The sequence below is a fragment of the Xenopus laevis genome, chromosome 7L (genome assembly GCF_017654675.1).
Source record: "Xenopus laevis strain J_2021 chromosome 7L, Xenopus_laevis_v10.1, whole genome shotgun sequence".
Classification (NCBI taxonomy): Eukaryota; Metazoa; Chordata; class Amphibia; order Anura; family Pipidae; genus Xenopus; species Xenopus laevis.
Genome location: NC_054383.1, coordinates 32,210,613 through 32,226,230, shown reverse-complemented (window position 1 = coordinate 32,226,230; position 15,618 = coordinate 32,210,613). Strand labels below are relative to the sequence as shown.

Genomic DNA, 15,618 nt, shown 5'->3' with positions numbered 1-15,618 from the left:
TTGTACACAGTAGGCTTTTTCGGTTGTGAGGACTTTGTCCGCAGCCTCTTCAATTGCTTAGTTACTGCTTGTGCTCTGGCTATTGCTGAGATTAGCGTGCCCCTAGCTACTGCTTTGGAGGTTTCCCATATTGTATTATTCTGGGCTGAGTGGCAGTTAGTCTCCCAGTATTCTTTATATTCCTTGGTACAGGTCTCAGCTATTTCTGTGTTATTAAGCCATAGGGGAGAGAGTCTCCACTGGAAGTGTTTGGCCTGAGGTGTGACGCTTAGCACCAGATATAGTGGGGCATGATCAACGCTGCATTGTTTTTAAGCGATTTTACAGAAGAAACTTTTGTGAGTGTAATCTTATTTATTTATTAAACTTGTATAAACGCATGTTGCTTCATTTTACCCACTAAGGATGCAAGAAGATTAGAAGTGAACCGGAACGCTTACCATTATCAGTGTCTTTTACTAACTTACAGTTTGTTAGTATGATCGCCTGCCTGACTCACTAGGAACCAGCGTGTGGGCTCTTGTTGTACTACAACTAGACACCACGGGTTAAATTTCAACCATTTAATGGCACAACACCACCCTCTGTCCTAAGGGAATAGTATTTTACAGGATATATTTGTACTAAGTGGCACGAAACAAACTTTAGGTCACTTAAAGTGCATTTGCAAAAATGTAATTTGAAATACTACACTATATTATTTATCTGTTTTTTTCCCCCTCAATTCTGGATAACAGGTCCTATATACCTGTATACAGAAAGGTACAAGAAGGCCTTTGCACAGCAGCCACATAGATACGAAGCACTATTCCTGTTTAATTCTACTGTGTGACAATTGCGACTGTAAATTAAGCATCTGGGCTCCATACAATATGGGCAAAACTAAATGTAGACTGCACTTTTAATCACATTGACTAAAATGCATCATGTTTTGCCTACACTTTGTTTACATTTATTAATCACTGCAGTGAAGAAGAATTCTGATGTTTGCATTTTGTTACCAGTTCGCATTGAAGATACCACACAGGCATCTGTTCTTACAGTCTAAGGAATTATGAACAAGATTTGTTTCCTTTAACTTTTACTTTTGCAGTTTGCCAGACACCAGAAATATGTCAACGATTACATTTTGTACTATGGTGGAAAACTGCAAGATTTCCAGCATTCAAAGTAAGTGCAGTACACTGAAGACTATTTTAGTAAAATAAACTATTTTCTGCACAAGATTAATGGTATTTACATCACCATTAGGGTGTGTACTCAAGTTAATTAAATCAAATATTCTTAAAAAAGGTAGAATATACCCCTTTTCAACATGTGCTCAATGAATAGGGCTCAACATGTTTTTTGCTATTTTATTGAAGCATTCTATATGGTATTAGTTATTTCTTAAGAGAATATTGCTTTTTTTGTAATTTAAAGCATTTTGCAGAATATATTTTCAACACATTTTTAGAAATTGTCTATATTGACCATTAAAATGTATAAAACTAGCAAAGTTGTTCAATACCTTATATATGTTGTGATATAAGTTACAGCTGTAAATTGGATTATTTGCTGTACAATAGCCTTATCTCACAAACTAATAAATTTGTTCCCCACAATATGGCTTTTTTTCTGCCAGCAAAATTGTATAATGAACATGTATGATAATAGCTATATGCATCAAACCGAAAAAAACAGCTAATTAGTTAATTAGTTCAATGACTAAAGGGTTGCTGTTCAGCATATAAATAACTGGAAGCATTCATGCGCATAGAAAAATAGTAGTTTTATTGAGACTTCACATGGCCCCCTACAAATATACATGTATATATATATGCCCAGGAGTTTTTGATTTGTTAGTCAACGCAACAAGAGTAGCTTAAGGTAGCAAGGACTTGACAGATTTTCATGCTCATTGAATTGAATTTGCACTCTTTTGTGTTGCACATAGGCCCTAGATGTACAAAATTTTCTATGTTGTTATGTTTACTGCTGTTTTTATTTGCAGAGAAAGTAATAAAACAGATTTGGATGTCATTAGAGAAAACCACAGATTCCTGTGGGAGGAAGAAGATGAGGACGACATGACTTGGTATATGTGACTACACTAGTCGTTCATTAACATTATTTAATTTACTAATGCTGAAATTCCAAGATTGTCTAAAAGTATATTCTCTAATTCAGGGATCCCCAAACTTTTGAAGCCGTGAGCAACATTCAGAAGTAAAATGAGTTGGGAAGCAGCACTAGCATGAAAAATGTTCTTGGGGTGACAAATAAGTGCTGTGATTGGCCATTTGGTAGCCCCTATGTGGATTGCCAACCTACATTGAGGCTCTGTTTGGCAGTGCACCTGGTTTTTATGAAACCAAAACTTGCCTCCAAGCCTGGAATTCCAAAATAATCTCCTGCTTTGAGGCCACTGGGAGCAACAAGGGGTTGGAGAGAAACATGTTGCTCACAAGCTACTGGTTGGGGACCACTGCTCTAATTCATCAGGAAACAGACTAACATTTAGGGGGTTACTGTATTCATCAAAATCCGAATTTTTCTGATTTTTTAAAATAGAAAAGTCCAACCAAAGTAGAATCCACGATTTGACCTTATTTATAATTAAAAAAAGCACAATTTAATCAGATCGGGGGAAAACTCGATAAAATCGAGCAAAGACCCGAATTGTACAATATTTTTTTTTTGGAGGGTTTTCCCGAATCAAATTTTTTCTAGCTTTTTTTCCTGAAAAGTCTGAATTTTGTTGGATTTTTGCCCGAAAATCCAGAAATAGATTTTCGGCTAATTTCACAGAAACTTCCAAAAAGGGTAGGGACCTCCCCCATTGACTTATATACAACCATGGCAGGTCTGAGATGGCAGATTTTCGGATTCTGACTATATGCAGCCTCGAGTATAATAAATCTTTAAAAATGTGAAATTTTTTTCACTAAAACATAATTTTATAACAAAAAACTCGAGACGTTCAGACTTTAATAAATAACCCCCTTAATGTAGTTTGTGGCGTGTTGCCAATTGCTCTGGAGCTAGAGACTGGGAATTAACATTTTGGGGGTGCAGAAGTTCATTCTACCTTTTGCAGGAACGTAACACCCCACTTCCTCATTCTAAATGGAACAGTACGAGCTACTTAATTACATTGCACTGAGGCTTATCAGGCAAGCAGCAAATGCCCACTATAAAATTTGTTCATAGTGTGAATTTTATAGGCATCTGAAAATTTATAAATTAAACTCATTCCTTAAATGGGTTGTTCACCTAAAAATTTTAGCATGATGTAGATAGGGATATTCTAAGACATTTAACAGTTGGTGTTCATATTTTTTGTGGTTTTTAAATGATTTAGTTTTTCTTTTTAGCAGCTCTTCAGTTTTGAATTTCAACTATTATTTTGTTACTAGGGTTTGATTTAACCCAGCAGCCAAGTAGTGGTGCAAGCCACCATGTTTTCTGCATATTTGCACACTGCCCTGCAATTTGCAGAATGGACTTTGTGCTAAAAAAAATGGAGCTCAAATGCTTGCATGTTCCACAGGAATACAGCTCTGCTTTCATACAGTAGCACTCAGTTCATAAGGGGTGGGCACTTGGGCACCCCTTAGGGCTCTTGCTGCAGAGGCAGTATTAAATGAGGACCATAATATCTTAAATAATTCCTATAACCTATATGCAGTTCCGTGATGTATTGGTTCTCAGTGTGCTGAATGAAAACTCAGTAGACATTTGAGGTTTTTCTTAATTAGCCCAAGTATCAGTAATGTGAGATAGCGGCACTGTAATAACCAACATGTACCAACCTGACTATATTATTTTAGCTAGGTATGCCCTTAATCCTGCATTCAGTTTGGGATTTGAACGCTCAAAAACCATGTGGCTTTAGACCACATTTCCAATTTTTCCCCTTGGATTGTTTTTCTAATTTGCATATGCAAATTGGAATTTGGTTCATGAAAGATTCAATATTTGACTGAATCCAAAAAAACAAATTCAATATACCCCCACTATTAGCATGCAATTATTATGTTGAAATCTGTAGCAGTCTGTGTTGCCAGTATCTGGGAACAGAGCCTTTCTAAATAACATAAAAATATAACGTTAAGTGATAGTTTTATGTAATTGTTGAGGTACAGCCACATGGGGCTGAGAGCCATTGCATCGGCTCGGGTGCAGGCACACAGAACTAATTTCTGTGCTGAAATACATTACGTGTTTCAGCGCCGAAATCCGTTCTGTTCGCCTGCACTTTAGCCAATGCAGTGCTCCGGGTGCAGGCATTTGAGAAGACTGATACAAGCATCAGCCCCGTGTGGCATTGGCAATAGAGGTAGAATTTTATGTATAAGTGTAAACCAATGTGACAGTGTATAATAAGAATTAGTGCTGGATAGTTATGACCCAGAATTGATCAAATGACATTAAATAAATGTTTGTGACATTATTTTAATGTATTTATTCATCCTCCATTCACCAACATTAAAACAGGCACAATCTGTAGAGGGATATAGGAAGGTAAAATATGGAGGTCTGTATTTTAGCAGGCATTTTGTTCATTTTTAGTGACTTTCAAACTTTTCAGTGAGTTTTGACCTCTATTTTGCAGTGTAGTTCACTGAATAAGCTAAAAATGCCCCATTTATATTTTATTAAGCTATAATACAAAAATATAAAGTCTGTTTCCTTTTTTTGCATTTAAACAAAAAAGAGAAGCCAGCATATGCATTGCATTTTGCTTATTCACAATGCACACACCAGAAACCTTCAAACAACCTAACTAAAATTAGAAATGTATACTTAAATCAAAAATTTATCACTACTCTAAATTTAAATGTCTCCCATAGCAAGTACAGGTCTGGTGCCCCACTCCTGACTTATTTGCTTCTCTTTTCCTATATTGACAGGGAGAAGAAACTTGCAAAGAAATACTATGATAAATTGTTCAAAGAATATTGCATAGCAGATCTTAGCAGATACAAGGAAAACAAGGTTTGTGGCCCTAGGATAATACACTGTCTAATAAACATCTGCTGTGTTCCCTGGTGAGAGAGCTTGCTCTTGTGGAAAAACTACAGCATTCTGTTTCAGTTTTTCCTCTTACATCATCAGTCTTGTCTTTAGAATGCCTTCCAAGAACCAGTTTCTTGTTATTAGAGTTGCTTTAAATGGATATTGTAATTGGAAAACATAATAATAGTGCTGTTCCAGCAGAATTCTGCACTGAAATCCATTTCTCAAAAGAGCAAACAGATTTTTTTATATTTAATTTTGAAATTTGACATGGGGCTAGACATATTGTCAGTTTCCCAGGAGCCCCCAGTCATGTGCTCTGAAAAACTTCAGTCACTCTTTAATGCTGTACTGCAAATTTTAGTGATATCACCCCCTCCGTTTCCTCCCCATCCCCAGCAACCTAACAACAGAACAATGGGAAGGTAACCAGATAACAGCTCCCTTACACAAGATTACAGCTCCCTGGTAGATCTACGAACAGTACTCAATAGTAAAAATCCAGATCCCACTGCAACACATTCAGTTACATTGAGTAGGAGAAACCACAGCCTGCCAGAAAGCAGTTCCATAGTGCAGCATTTGCTTATTCTGAAAGCACATAAAATTACCTGAGATGGCTGACTACACACCAATATTACAACTAAAAAATACACTTATTAATTCTGGAATGAAATTTTATATGGTAGAGTAATTTAGAAATAAAACCATACATACAGCATAAACATCAGCCTACATGAATGGGATCTGTTATCCATAAAGCATGGGACCTGTGCTGTTCTAGATAAGGGATCTTTCTTTAAGAAGGAAACCAATGACAATGACAACCTTCAGCAAGGATGTAATAGTTTATTATAAAATAACAGTGAAACTGACATCCACTGGGGGGTGCCAGTGTGAATATAAAAACTCATATTCTCTACAAAATGCATCAGCCCATGGTATTCTCCTTTGGGTGCAGTGCCACTATCTATACTGAAGTCATGGTGTCTAAAATAAGAGATTATTTTCACTGTTAGGTGTTTAACCCATTGGGACTCATTAGTGATATGAGCTTCCTTGTCCTTTAAAGAAAAAAGACAACTGGCAAGTAAGTAAAAAATGAAGAAATGTTTGTATAATTAGGGACACTTCTGAAAACGGTACTGCAATATTTCAAAGCTATCAGAACAATGGGTTTCTGGATAAAGATTTTAGAAGAATTTTAGGAAACCCTGCTTTATATATTACCATGTATAAAACAGTAGTTACTTATATTCTAGACTATTTTCCTAAGGATCACAATATCATGCTCATCATTATCATGATCACAAACATAGCCTAATCACTCAGTGCTTTTATAACCATAACCATAGTCTTACTGTTGGAACTCTAGTATTTTATGAACAGGGTATACTAAGAAGCTTATTCTAATTATAAATTCAGATGTGCAAATTCATGGTTCATTCACAAAGGTAACAACTTTTTGGTTCAAATAAAACTATCATCCAGTATAAAATGTAAAAATTTTTGCATGGGCAGACAAATGGCCATTGTAATGTACTTTTGGATAGTAAACAAACCCTTTCATTCATATACTAATATTGGTATGGCTTTTGCTTTTGTGTCATAACAGTTTGGGTTTCGATGGCGAGTGGAAAAAGAAGTTATCGCTGGAAAAGGTAGCATTTCATTAGAAAGTCTGGGAATGTGTTGAAACATATGTATAGTTATTGTAATTGAATAATAAACAATGGTGTTTTTTTTTTTTAGCAAAAAATGATTTGTATAATAAACAAAGCACTTTGAGAGAGCCTTGCATCAACCTTCAGAATATCATAACACAATGATGTGGTAGGGCAATCTAACCCAGTTCTGCCTTATTGGTTGATCATCACAGCTTGCCCCTTCGGAGGCAGTTGTATGATTGAGGTGGGCTTGGAAGGACAGACTATCTGTTGTTTCCTTTCATCAATGATTGTATGTGCAGTTGAAGGTATTAGCTGCCTTATATGATATGAGCTGTATATTCCCTTCTGCTTCTGATGAAATCCATTTGCTTGCCCAGTCAGCCAGAGAATGGATAGGGCAAATTTCCCCGTCATATTCAGGCATTTGTGGTGCTTCTAAAAGACCAGACCTTGGGACATTTAAATAAGGTCTGACACAGATGTTGGTATGAGTTAATACAAGGGTTGGTTCTAGGAAATAGGATATCAAGTACAACGTTGTACAAGTATGGGATCTGTTATCCGGAAACCCATTATCCAGAAACCTCCGAATTACGGAAATGTCATCTCCCATAGATGAGAACACACTTTGGAGAGCACTCCAACGAGCCAGGGACTGACCGAACAGTCTGTGCTAGCAGCATGGACACGCCTTCGGATAGAACGCGGCAATTTGTATCACAAAGTCTCAATTCAACAGAGCACCAGTCATTGTTGGAACTTTAAAATGTTGCATGTTGCTTCTGAGGAAGTGGCGTGTGTATAAACTGATGTTATCTACTCTTCAATAAATTGCAACATTTTAAAGTTCCGACAATGACTGGTGCTCCATGGAATTGAGACTTCATCATCTCCCATAGACTACATTTTATCGAAATAATCAGAATTTTAAAAAATTATTTCCTTTTTCTCTGTAATAATAAAACAGTACCTTGTACTTGATCCAAATTTAGATACACAGTAATTAATCTTTGTTGGAAGCAAAACCAGCCTATTTCATTTACTTTAATGTTTATATGATTTTCTAGTAGATTAAAAGTATGAAGATCCAAATTACAGAAAGATCCATTTTCAGAAAGACCCAGGTCCCAAGCATTCTGGATAACAGGTCCCATACCTGTATATTGTGCCAGATACATGTTATTGTACATACGAGGGATATATATTTATCATACGTACAAGACAGAGTTTTCTGGTGTGGATTTCTAGAGTGAACTCTAACACATTTTCTAGACAAAAGGAGCCCCTCTATAAGATATATTGGATCTAACTGTCAATGACTGTCTGACACCCAACTGCCGCATGAAGAGAGAATGAAGAGAAACAAATGCTGAGAGAGGGATAGTGAAGATAAACTTAATTATTTCAGAAATGCTGCAGCTTATATTACATTTTCGTGATAGTTCCCCTTTAATCTAAAGTTGCTAGGAAAACACATGCTTCTGGCACCCAATCATTGTGGCTTATCTCATGGCAGGCAATCTCCCTTTCTCCCTGGAACCAAAATTAGTTTGCAGCCTCTAAAGAACAATGTTATGTGCAGCACTGCAAATAATAAGAAGTGCTATGTAAGATTAAAGTTTGCACTTTGCAAAAAATAAGGTGACAGACAAACGTAGAACAAAGGTTAATCTTTATGCTGAATCTTTAGGAGGGTGTATCATCATTTGGGGTTGTAAATCACCTCTAAGAGTAAATAGCTTACTAAGACAAAAAATGAGAAAACACAGTCAGCAAACTCTGAGTAGCACCTTCAGCAAGATAAAATCTGCTGCTATAAGGGAATATTTGGGTACATTTTCTATCCCCGTTGCTGAGTAAATTGCAGATTTGCAAGGGTAAGACTTAGCAAATCTACCAGATCTGCATGAATTTTTCTTGTGCTCTCTACTTACATTTAAATATGCTACTGAGAGAACACTAGGGGGCACTACATACAAACGTAACCACTTACCGTATTACAAAATAAGCTCTTTTTTAAAAAAAAATTAAATTAACTTTTTTTTAAATTCAGTGTCAAAATGTCCAAGAGTTCATTTATCAGCATTTTATTACTAAACTAGTATATTCTCTCCATGATACAGAGGTGTAGAAATTAACAGATCTAATTTTAAGTGCCCTACGCAGATATTTTTTTTCCTTTTAAGTTGGAAGTTAACCTGCAAAATAAAGTTTTTCTGCCTGCTTAATATCTCGGCTTTACATTCTAGTACAGGTATGGTATATGTTATCCGGGAACCCTTTATACAGAAAGTTCCAAATTACGGAAAGCCTGTCTCCTATAGACTCCATTTTAGCCAAATATTCCAAATTTTTTAAAATGATTTCCTTTTTCTTTGTAATAATAAAACAGTAGCTTGTACTTGATCCAAACTAAGATATAATGAATCCTTATTGGAAGCCAAACCAGCCTGTTGGGTTTATTTAATATTTACATGATTTTCTAGTAGACTTAAGGTTTGAAGATCCAAATTACGGAAATATCCATTATCCAGACAAACCCCAGGTTCCAAGCATTCCAGATAACGGGTCCCATACCCATACAAGTATGGGATCTGTTATCTGGAATGTTTGTGCCCTGTATCTTTTATGAATAATGCCGGTAACCATACTTTAAGGCTACTTCAAAGATTTCAACATTAAAAAAAAAAACCATTAGGATTGTTCTGTAATAGACATGGATTTGTGCAGCTTAGTTATCATCAAGTACAAGGTACTGTCTTTTAATTAAAAATTAGGGATGCACCGAATCCACGATGGGATACGGGATCATTTGTGAACAGGGTTGCCACCCGGGCTGGTATTTTACCGGCCTAGCTGGTAAAACACCCCCCGGGGCCGGTATTACAAATTTACCGGCAATGTAGATGCCGGTAACTTGTAATACCATTTACAAAATCCCTTGCCCGCAGATGAAAATTTACATTTTCTTCTGCTTCGGGTGGTGGCCCCGCCCCTTTTGTGATGCTTCCGCGTGACTCCGCCCCTTTTGTATCACGTCCCGCCCCTTTCTTTTCCGCCCCCACCACTGCCCGGTAATTTATTTTTTTTTAGAAGTTGGCAACACTATTTGTGAAAGATTTGTCTTCCACAACCGAACTGAAGCCAAATTTGCATATGCAAATCAGAATGGGGCAGGGAGAAAGATAATTTTTTTTTACTTGCTGTTTTGTTCCATGACACAAAAAGTCAAATGATTTTAAGGATTTGGATTCAGTTCAGCCAGGCATGAGGATTCGGATGAATCCAGATCCTGCTGAAAAATGCCAAATCCTGGCTGAATACCGAACTAAATCCTGGTGCATCCTGATTAAAATGAGCAAATCCATCATAAATTGTTCAATTAAAAAGAAAGCTCCCATATTTCAGAGCTTTCTGGATAGCAGGTTTCAGGATTATAAGTCCCATACATGTACTTGGCACGCGAGACAATGATTAAACAGGGGAATGAACTATTTTAGGGAGTCTGTGTGCTGATTGGGCGTTTCGGAGTCATTTTCTGTTCCCTTGTTTATATTAATGAATAGGAAGTAGTTGCCATGTGAGGTTAGAGGGTTCTGACAGTTACAGTTTTCAATGAAAGACTGTGGAAGTGAAAACATGCCATGGCATTCGATTTTTAGGCTGTGGGCATTACATTGCATATAGTGGGGAATCAGTAAGCCATTGTCTTACTTTTCTGTACTGTATGTAATGCACATCATAAAAATGGCTCTTCGTCCTGTTAGAGACACTGGTTTTGTATACTTCTACAGAATATTAATAAAAGGTACGTTTGGATTTGAAAACCACTGCTACATCATCCAGTATTTTTGGGACAACCCACCCACTAACCATTTTGAGAGACTATTTAAAAAATTCCACTGGCTTATTTGCTGCGTTCTGGTATCAGACTGAGCCCCTTTGTCAGTAGGTCAAGTACTTGCAGCCATGCTCATTCACGTGAATTTAAAGGAGTTGTTCGCCTTGAAATGAACTTTTAGGGGGTTATTATTAAAGTCCGAATTTATCTCAACATTTTCTGCTACAAACTCCGATCAAATCCGCTCCGGTTTTCTACACTTCTTTATTATTACATTTTCCCCGAAAAATTTGCTTTGCGGAGAAAAAAAATCAGATTTTCACTGGGTTTTTTTTCAGATTTTTTCATACGATTTTCACCTTTTTTCGGAATTTTCACCCCAAAAACTTCAGGGTATTGCACAAAACCCAGCGCACATCAAAAAAACATTGGGACTTCTCCCATTGACTTATATGCAACCTCAACAGGTCTGAGATGCTGGACTTTTCCATCCTCTGGGTTTAATAAATTCTGAAAAATTTGTGAAGTCCAATTTTATAAAAAAATCACGAATTTTTGCATTTGGAATATGAATATGAATAGGAATATGAATAGGAGAGGGCCTGAATAGAAAGATGAGTAATAAAAAGTAACAATAACAATTCATTAGTAGCCTTACAGAGTATTTGTTTTTTATATGGCTTCAGCGAAGCCCATTTAAAAGCTGGAAAGAGTCCGAAGAAAAAGGCAAATAACTAAAAAACTATAAAAAAAAAAATAATGAGGACCAATTGAAAAGTTGCTAAGAATTGGCCATTCTATATCATAGTAAAAGTTACCTTAAAGGTGAAACACCCCTTTAATAAGAGGCGTATGTGCAAAAGAACCTCCTCAGTGCTATTGCTCATTCTCTGCCAGTGTTTTCAGCCTTCCCACCTAGTTTTAAAACTTCCAACAGTTAGGTACCTCACTGAGGATAAACTGCTGTAGAATTATGGTAAACTTTATTTACTGCTAGGACTGTGGTACTCCTAGCAGATTTTATCTGCCAAAATGCCCCAGGTAGTCTGTTTTCCTTCAGCAGAATTTTATGCATACCTCCCAACATTTTGGAAATAAAAAGTTTTATTTTTTGACCACCACGCCCATCTTTGTGGCCACACCCCCTAATTACCATGTTCATTTTACAAAATTTGCCAGGTAATGAAAGTTTGGACATATTTCTTTGTTTTTTTTTCAGTTATTACAGTTTTGCTAATGAAGGTGAATTGCCCTTTAAGCTGTGAGTCTAACTTCTCCCAAGACACCTGTTATCTTATATTGTTACAATTACTTATTTGCTTATCTCAAAATTGTTACAAAAGTATCTTATCTGCAGCTGTGGCTGTTCTGGGCTCTCTGCCAAAAGCCAATTAAGTTGGAAAACATTGTTTCTTTTTCTGCCTGTTAAGTGCAGAGAAAATCGGGACTTTCCAGTACAAACGAGGGACTGTGGGTTGAGCTTGCAATAGAGGGACTGTACCTCTAAAAACGGGACAGTTGGGAGGTATGTTTTATGAATGGGATATTTTCCCTACACATTTCAGGGTAAATTGTGGAAGATTTTGAGCAAATTGCAGATTGATAGTTGCCAATTCTGCTGGTGGTTCCAGTGGGCTATGTGCAGGTTTTGATGTGGCAGTTGCATTGGTGACTATATTTTACATATTTTTTTAGTACAGGTTTGTACTGTTAATCACATTAACATTATGGGCGCACACTTCTTTTGTATTCTTGCCTGTACTGTTCTCATATCACTGCAATGCTCATTTGCAATGTTATTAGCTTTGTTAAAAGAGTATTGAAAAGAAACCACGAGTCAGACCAGTAGAACAAGTCTGTTGAATGGAAATCCTGTGGCACATAAAAAACAATGTTTGTGGTAATGAAACAGAACCTCAAGTATAGCTCAAGGAAACCAAAATCTGATAAAAGTCCATTGTATTATACTGAAAAGAAGATAGGTTAATTTAGGAATTTAATAACATTGGGATCAGCCATAATTTTTACCAGCCAGGCCGGGGTGGCAACCCTATGCTGTAATAGTCATTGAAGCTTTACCAACCCTCGTGCCTCATGTAGCCTCACTTTTCCTGTTGCACATTTGCAACTTTGCCCACCTCACTCTCTCACTCACTTTCTCATCTCAAGACCTTATATAGCTATAAAAGCTGAAGATATCACATAGATATAATGACATATGATATGTGGACTTCTAACACTCTTGCCTGGCAATGCTCATTCCACACTCATTTCATTTTATTCCTCTAGATACTTTTTTCATGTATAATCCGCATGCCACAATTTATCCACTCAGGGTCAGACTGGGCCAACGAGACACCTGAAAAAACCCTGTGGGCGCCGCCAGCCCAGACCTAAACCCCGTGGGCCCTCCCCCAGCCCACTGATCTCCCTCCCCCGATGTGCTGAAGGTAGGTTTGATTTACACATACTCTGGGGAGGGAGGGTGGTGGTGGCCCCCTGAGGCGCCAGCCCCGGTGGGCCCTGCACCCACCAGTCTGACCCACTGCATGACACTTGCTTATACTTCTCAACGTTTCTACTGCATTTAACACATCTAATCAACAGCTTTTCTATGATTTTCTTTTACCATCTATTTTCTGGCTGAAATCTCCTCAACCATTGATCTGTCAATTAAATCTTCTTGGACAGCTTTTCTTCTCACTGTCCACAGCATCCCATGACCTGTGTTTAATTCCCGGTTGAAAGTAATACTTATTACAGTTTCAATCCAGGGTCAAATTGAAAATTTGAAATTCAAATTTTCGAGTTTTTTATTGTCAAAACTGTCAAATTTTGTTATTGAAAGCTTCAGGCTGAGGACACAATAAATTTTGTTCACTATGACTTGTTGCCTGGTGGAAGTTTGCCTTATTTGAGTGCCTACTCCATATTGGTTTGTCAGTTATTCAAATTCAACTTCGAGTTTTATACAAAAAATCAAATTAAATTTTCGAGAAATATCATACTCTGGTCCTTTAAGAACTCAAATTAGGCTATTTTCCACCTAAAACCTCCTGAATTGCTGTTTTTAAGTCAATGGGAGTCAATTTGAAGTTGTTTGCAGCCTTCCTGACATTAGAGTTTTTTTTGGAGAAACAACTCGAATTGCGTTTTTATAAATTCAATTCAAATTCGATTTAAGTTTTCAGGTCGATTCAATTCGTCCCAGTTGGAAAAATTAGATTTTATTAATAAACTTCTATTGGTCGAATTTTGAGTTTATGAATTTGAAATTTGTTCGAATTTCGAGTTTATGAATTTGAAATTTGACCTTTGATAAATGGGCCTCTTTATGTTAATTTCCCTCCCTTTTCACTGTACATGAAGGAGCAAATTCACTAAGTGCCGAAAATGCGCTAGCGACGCCTTTGCCGCACTTCGCCAGGCAAAGTTTCGACAGGGCGCCGCTAATTCACTAAAATCCGAAGTTGTGCTCAGGGAGGCGAAAGGTAGCGAAGTTACACTAGCTTTAATTCGTCAAGCGAAGTTACGCTAGCGATGCCTAGTTTGCATACGGCGCCAACTGGATGTAAATGTTGCAGCAAATACATTACACTACACAAGCCTGGGAAATCTTCATAAAATAAAATAGTTATTTTGCCCTATACATGTGCCCACTGTATAGTTTAGGTGCCATATGTTAGGAAATGTAGGGGGAAAGGAGGGTACCCCCAAAAAAAATTAAGATCTTTTTCAGCCTATCACCCTTAAAAAAGTAAAAGACGCCAGCGTTTTTGGGACTTTTTTTTGAAGCAAGCCCTATCTACTCTATTGCACTTCGCTTGGTCTGAGGTGGCGAAGGCAAGTCTGGCGCAAGTGGTAACGTTCAGTAAAATGCACAAGTTAGTGAATTAGCGTAGTTACGTCCCTTCGCCATAGTGCAACTTTGCCTGGCGTAAGGGTGAGAAGTAGCGCTAGAGTAGGTCCACTTCGCTAGCAAATTTACGCCAGCGCCCATTAGTAAATTGGCGAAGTAACAAAATGACGTCACGCTAGCGAATTTTCACTAGCGTTAGCCATTTCACCCTTTAGTTAATTTGCCCCAATGATGAGTAGAATTTGATGCTCTCAAGTTTTATTTTCATGGTTTTATTAGATCAATTGGTTTGAATTTTTTAATACATACAGGGTAAGCAAACATTCGAGTTTGTTATTCGTCAAAATCGGAATTTTCCTGATTTTTTTTTTTGTTTTCCATCAATAGTTTATTATTGCTTTTTGAAACTTGCAATATACATATGAAGCAATGATATGACATGTCGTCTTGGAACGTGATATAACATTTCGTTTTCCACATGTTAATATTACATTGTCATAAGTGAGTCTACTTAAAGATAAAACAAAAATAAAACTAACTTTATAGTTACAACACGGAATCCTATTCAGAGTTCCTAGAGAGGGAAAGGTATGTTACACAATGCTATGGTGCAATACATCGAATTTTTCAGATTTTTTTTAAATAAAAAAAAAAGTCAGACCAAACTAGAATCCACGATTTACCCTTATTTATCATTAAAAAAAAACACACACACAAATAAATCGGATTGGCAAAAAACATACATTTTTCAGATTGTCACACAAAAATCTGAATTTTTCAGAAGTTAAAATTTTTCGTGAAACCGCCGGAAATTCTCATAATGTTCGGATTATCATACGAAACTCAGCGCAGACTATAATATCTTCAAATTGCAAATAGGACCTCTGACATTGACTTCTACAGAACCTCAACAGGTTGAAGATGGAGTATTTTCGGATTCTGACTTTTTGAATCCTCGAGGTATAATAAATCTTGAAAATTCGAGTTTTTATAGAAAATTTTTCGAGTTTTTAGTAGTAGGACTTTAATAAATAACTCCCTAATATTCACAAATTCAGATTTTGATAAATAGGCCTCTAAACATTTGTGAATGCTAAATGATGTGCCACAGTTTCTAATGCTACAAGTACACCAGCACTTTTTAGCAGTGGTTTACACATACCTCCTTCAGATATCAGGAGTGTTAAGAAGATGTTTCATCACTGGGTGTTCTAGGCACATGGCTACATACAATTGCTTTTTACATC

At 36.9% G+C, this 15,618-nt stretch overlaps 1 protein-coding gene across 1 annotated transcript in view; it reads left to right on the top strand.

Moving 5' to 3' along the window:
* fra10ac1.L (fragile site, folic acid type, rare, fra(10)(q23.3) or fra(10)(q24.2) candidate 1 L homeolog) overlaps positions 1–15,618 on the top strand; it is a 48,961-nt gene that overhangs the window by 18,774 nt on the left and 14,569 nt on the right. Inside the window, exons 5-8 of the mRNA NM_001093463.1 lie at positions 1,094–1,170; positions 1,994–2,077; positions 4,896–4,980; positions 6,617–6,662. Of these exons, the coding sequence (NP_001086932.1) occupies positions 1,094–1,170; positions 1,994–2,077; positions 4,896–4,980; positions 6,617–6,662 (292 nt within the window). The remainder of the gene's footprint in view (positions 1–1,093; positions 1,171–1,993; positions 2,078–4,895; positions 4,981–6,616; positions 6,663–15,618) is intronic.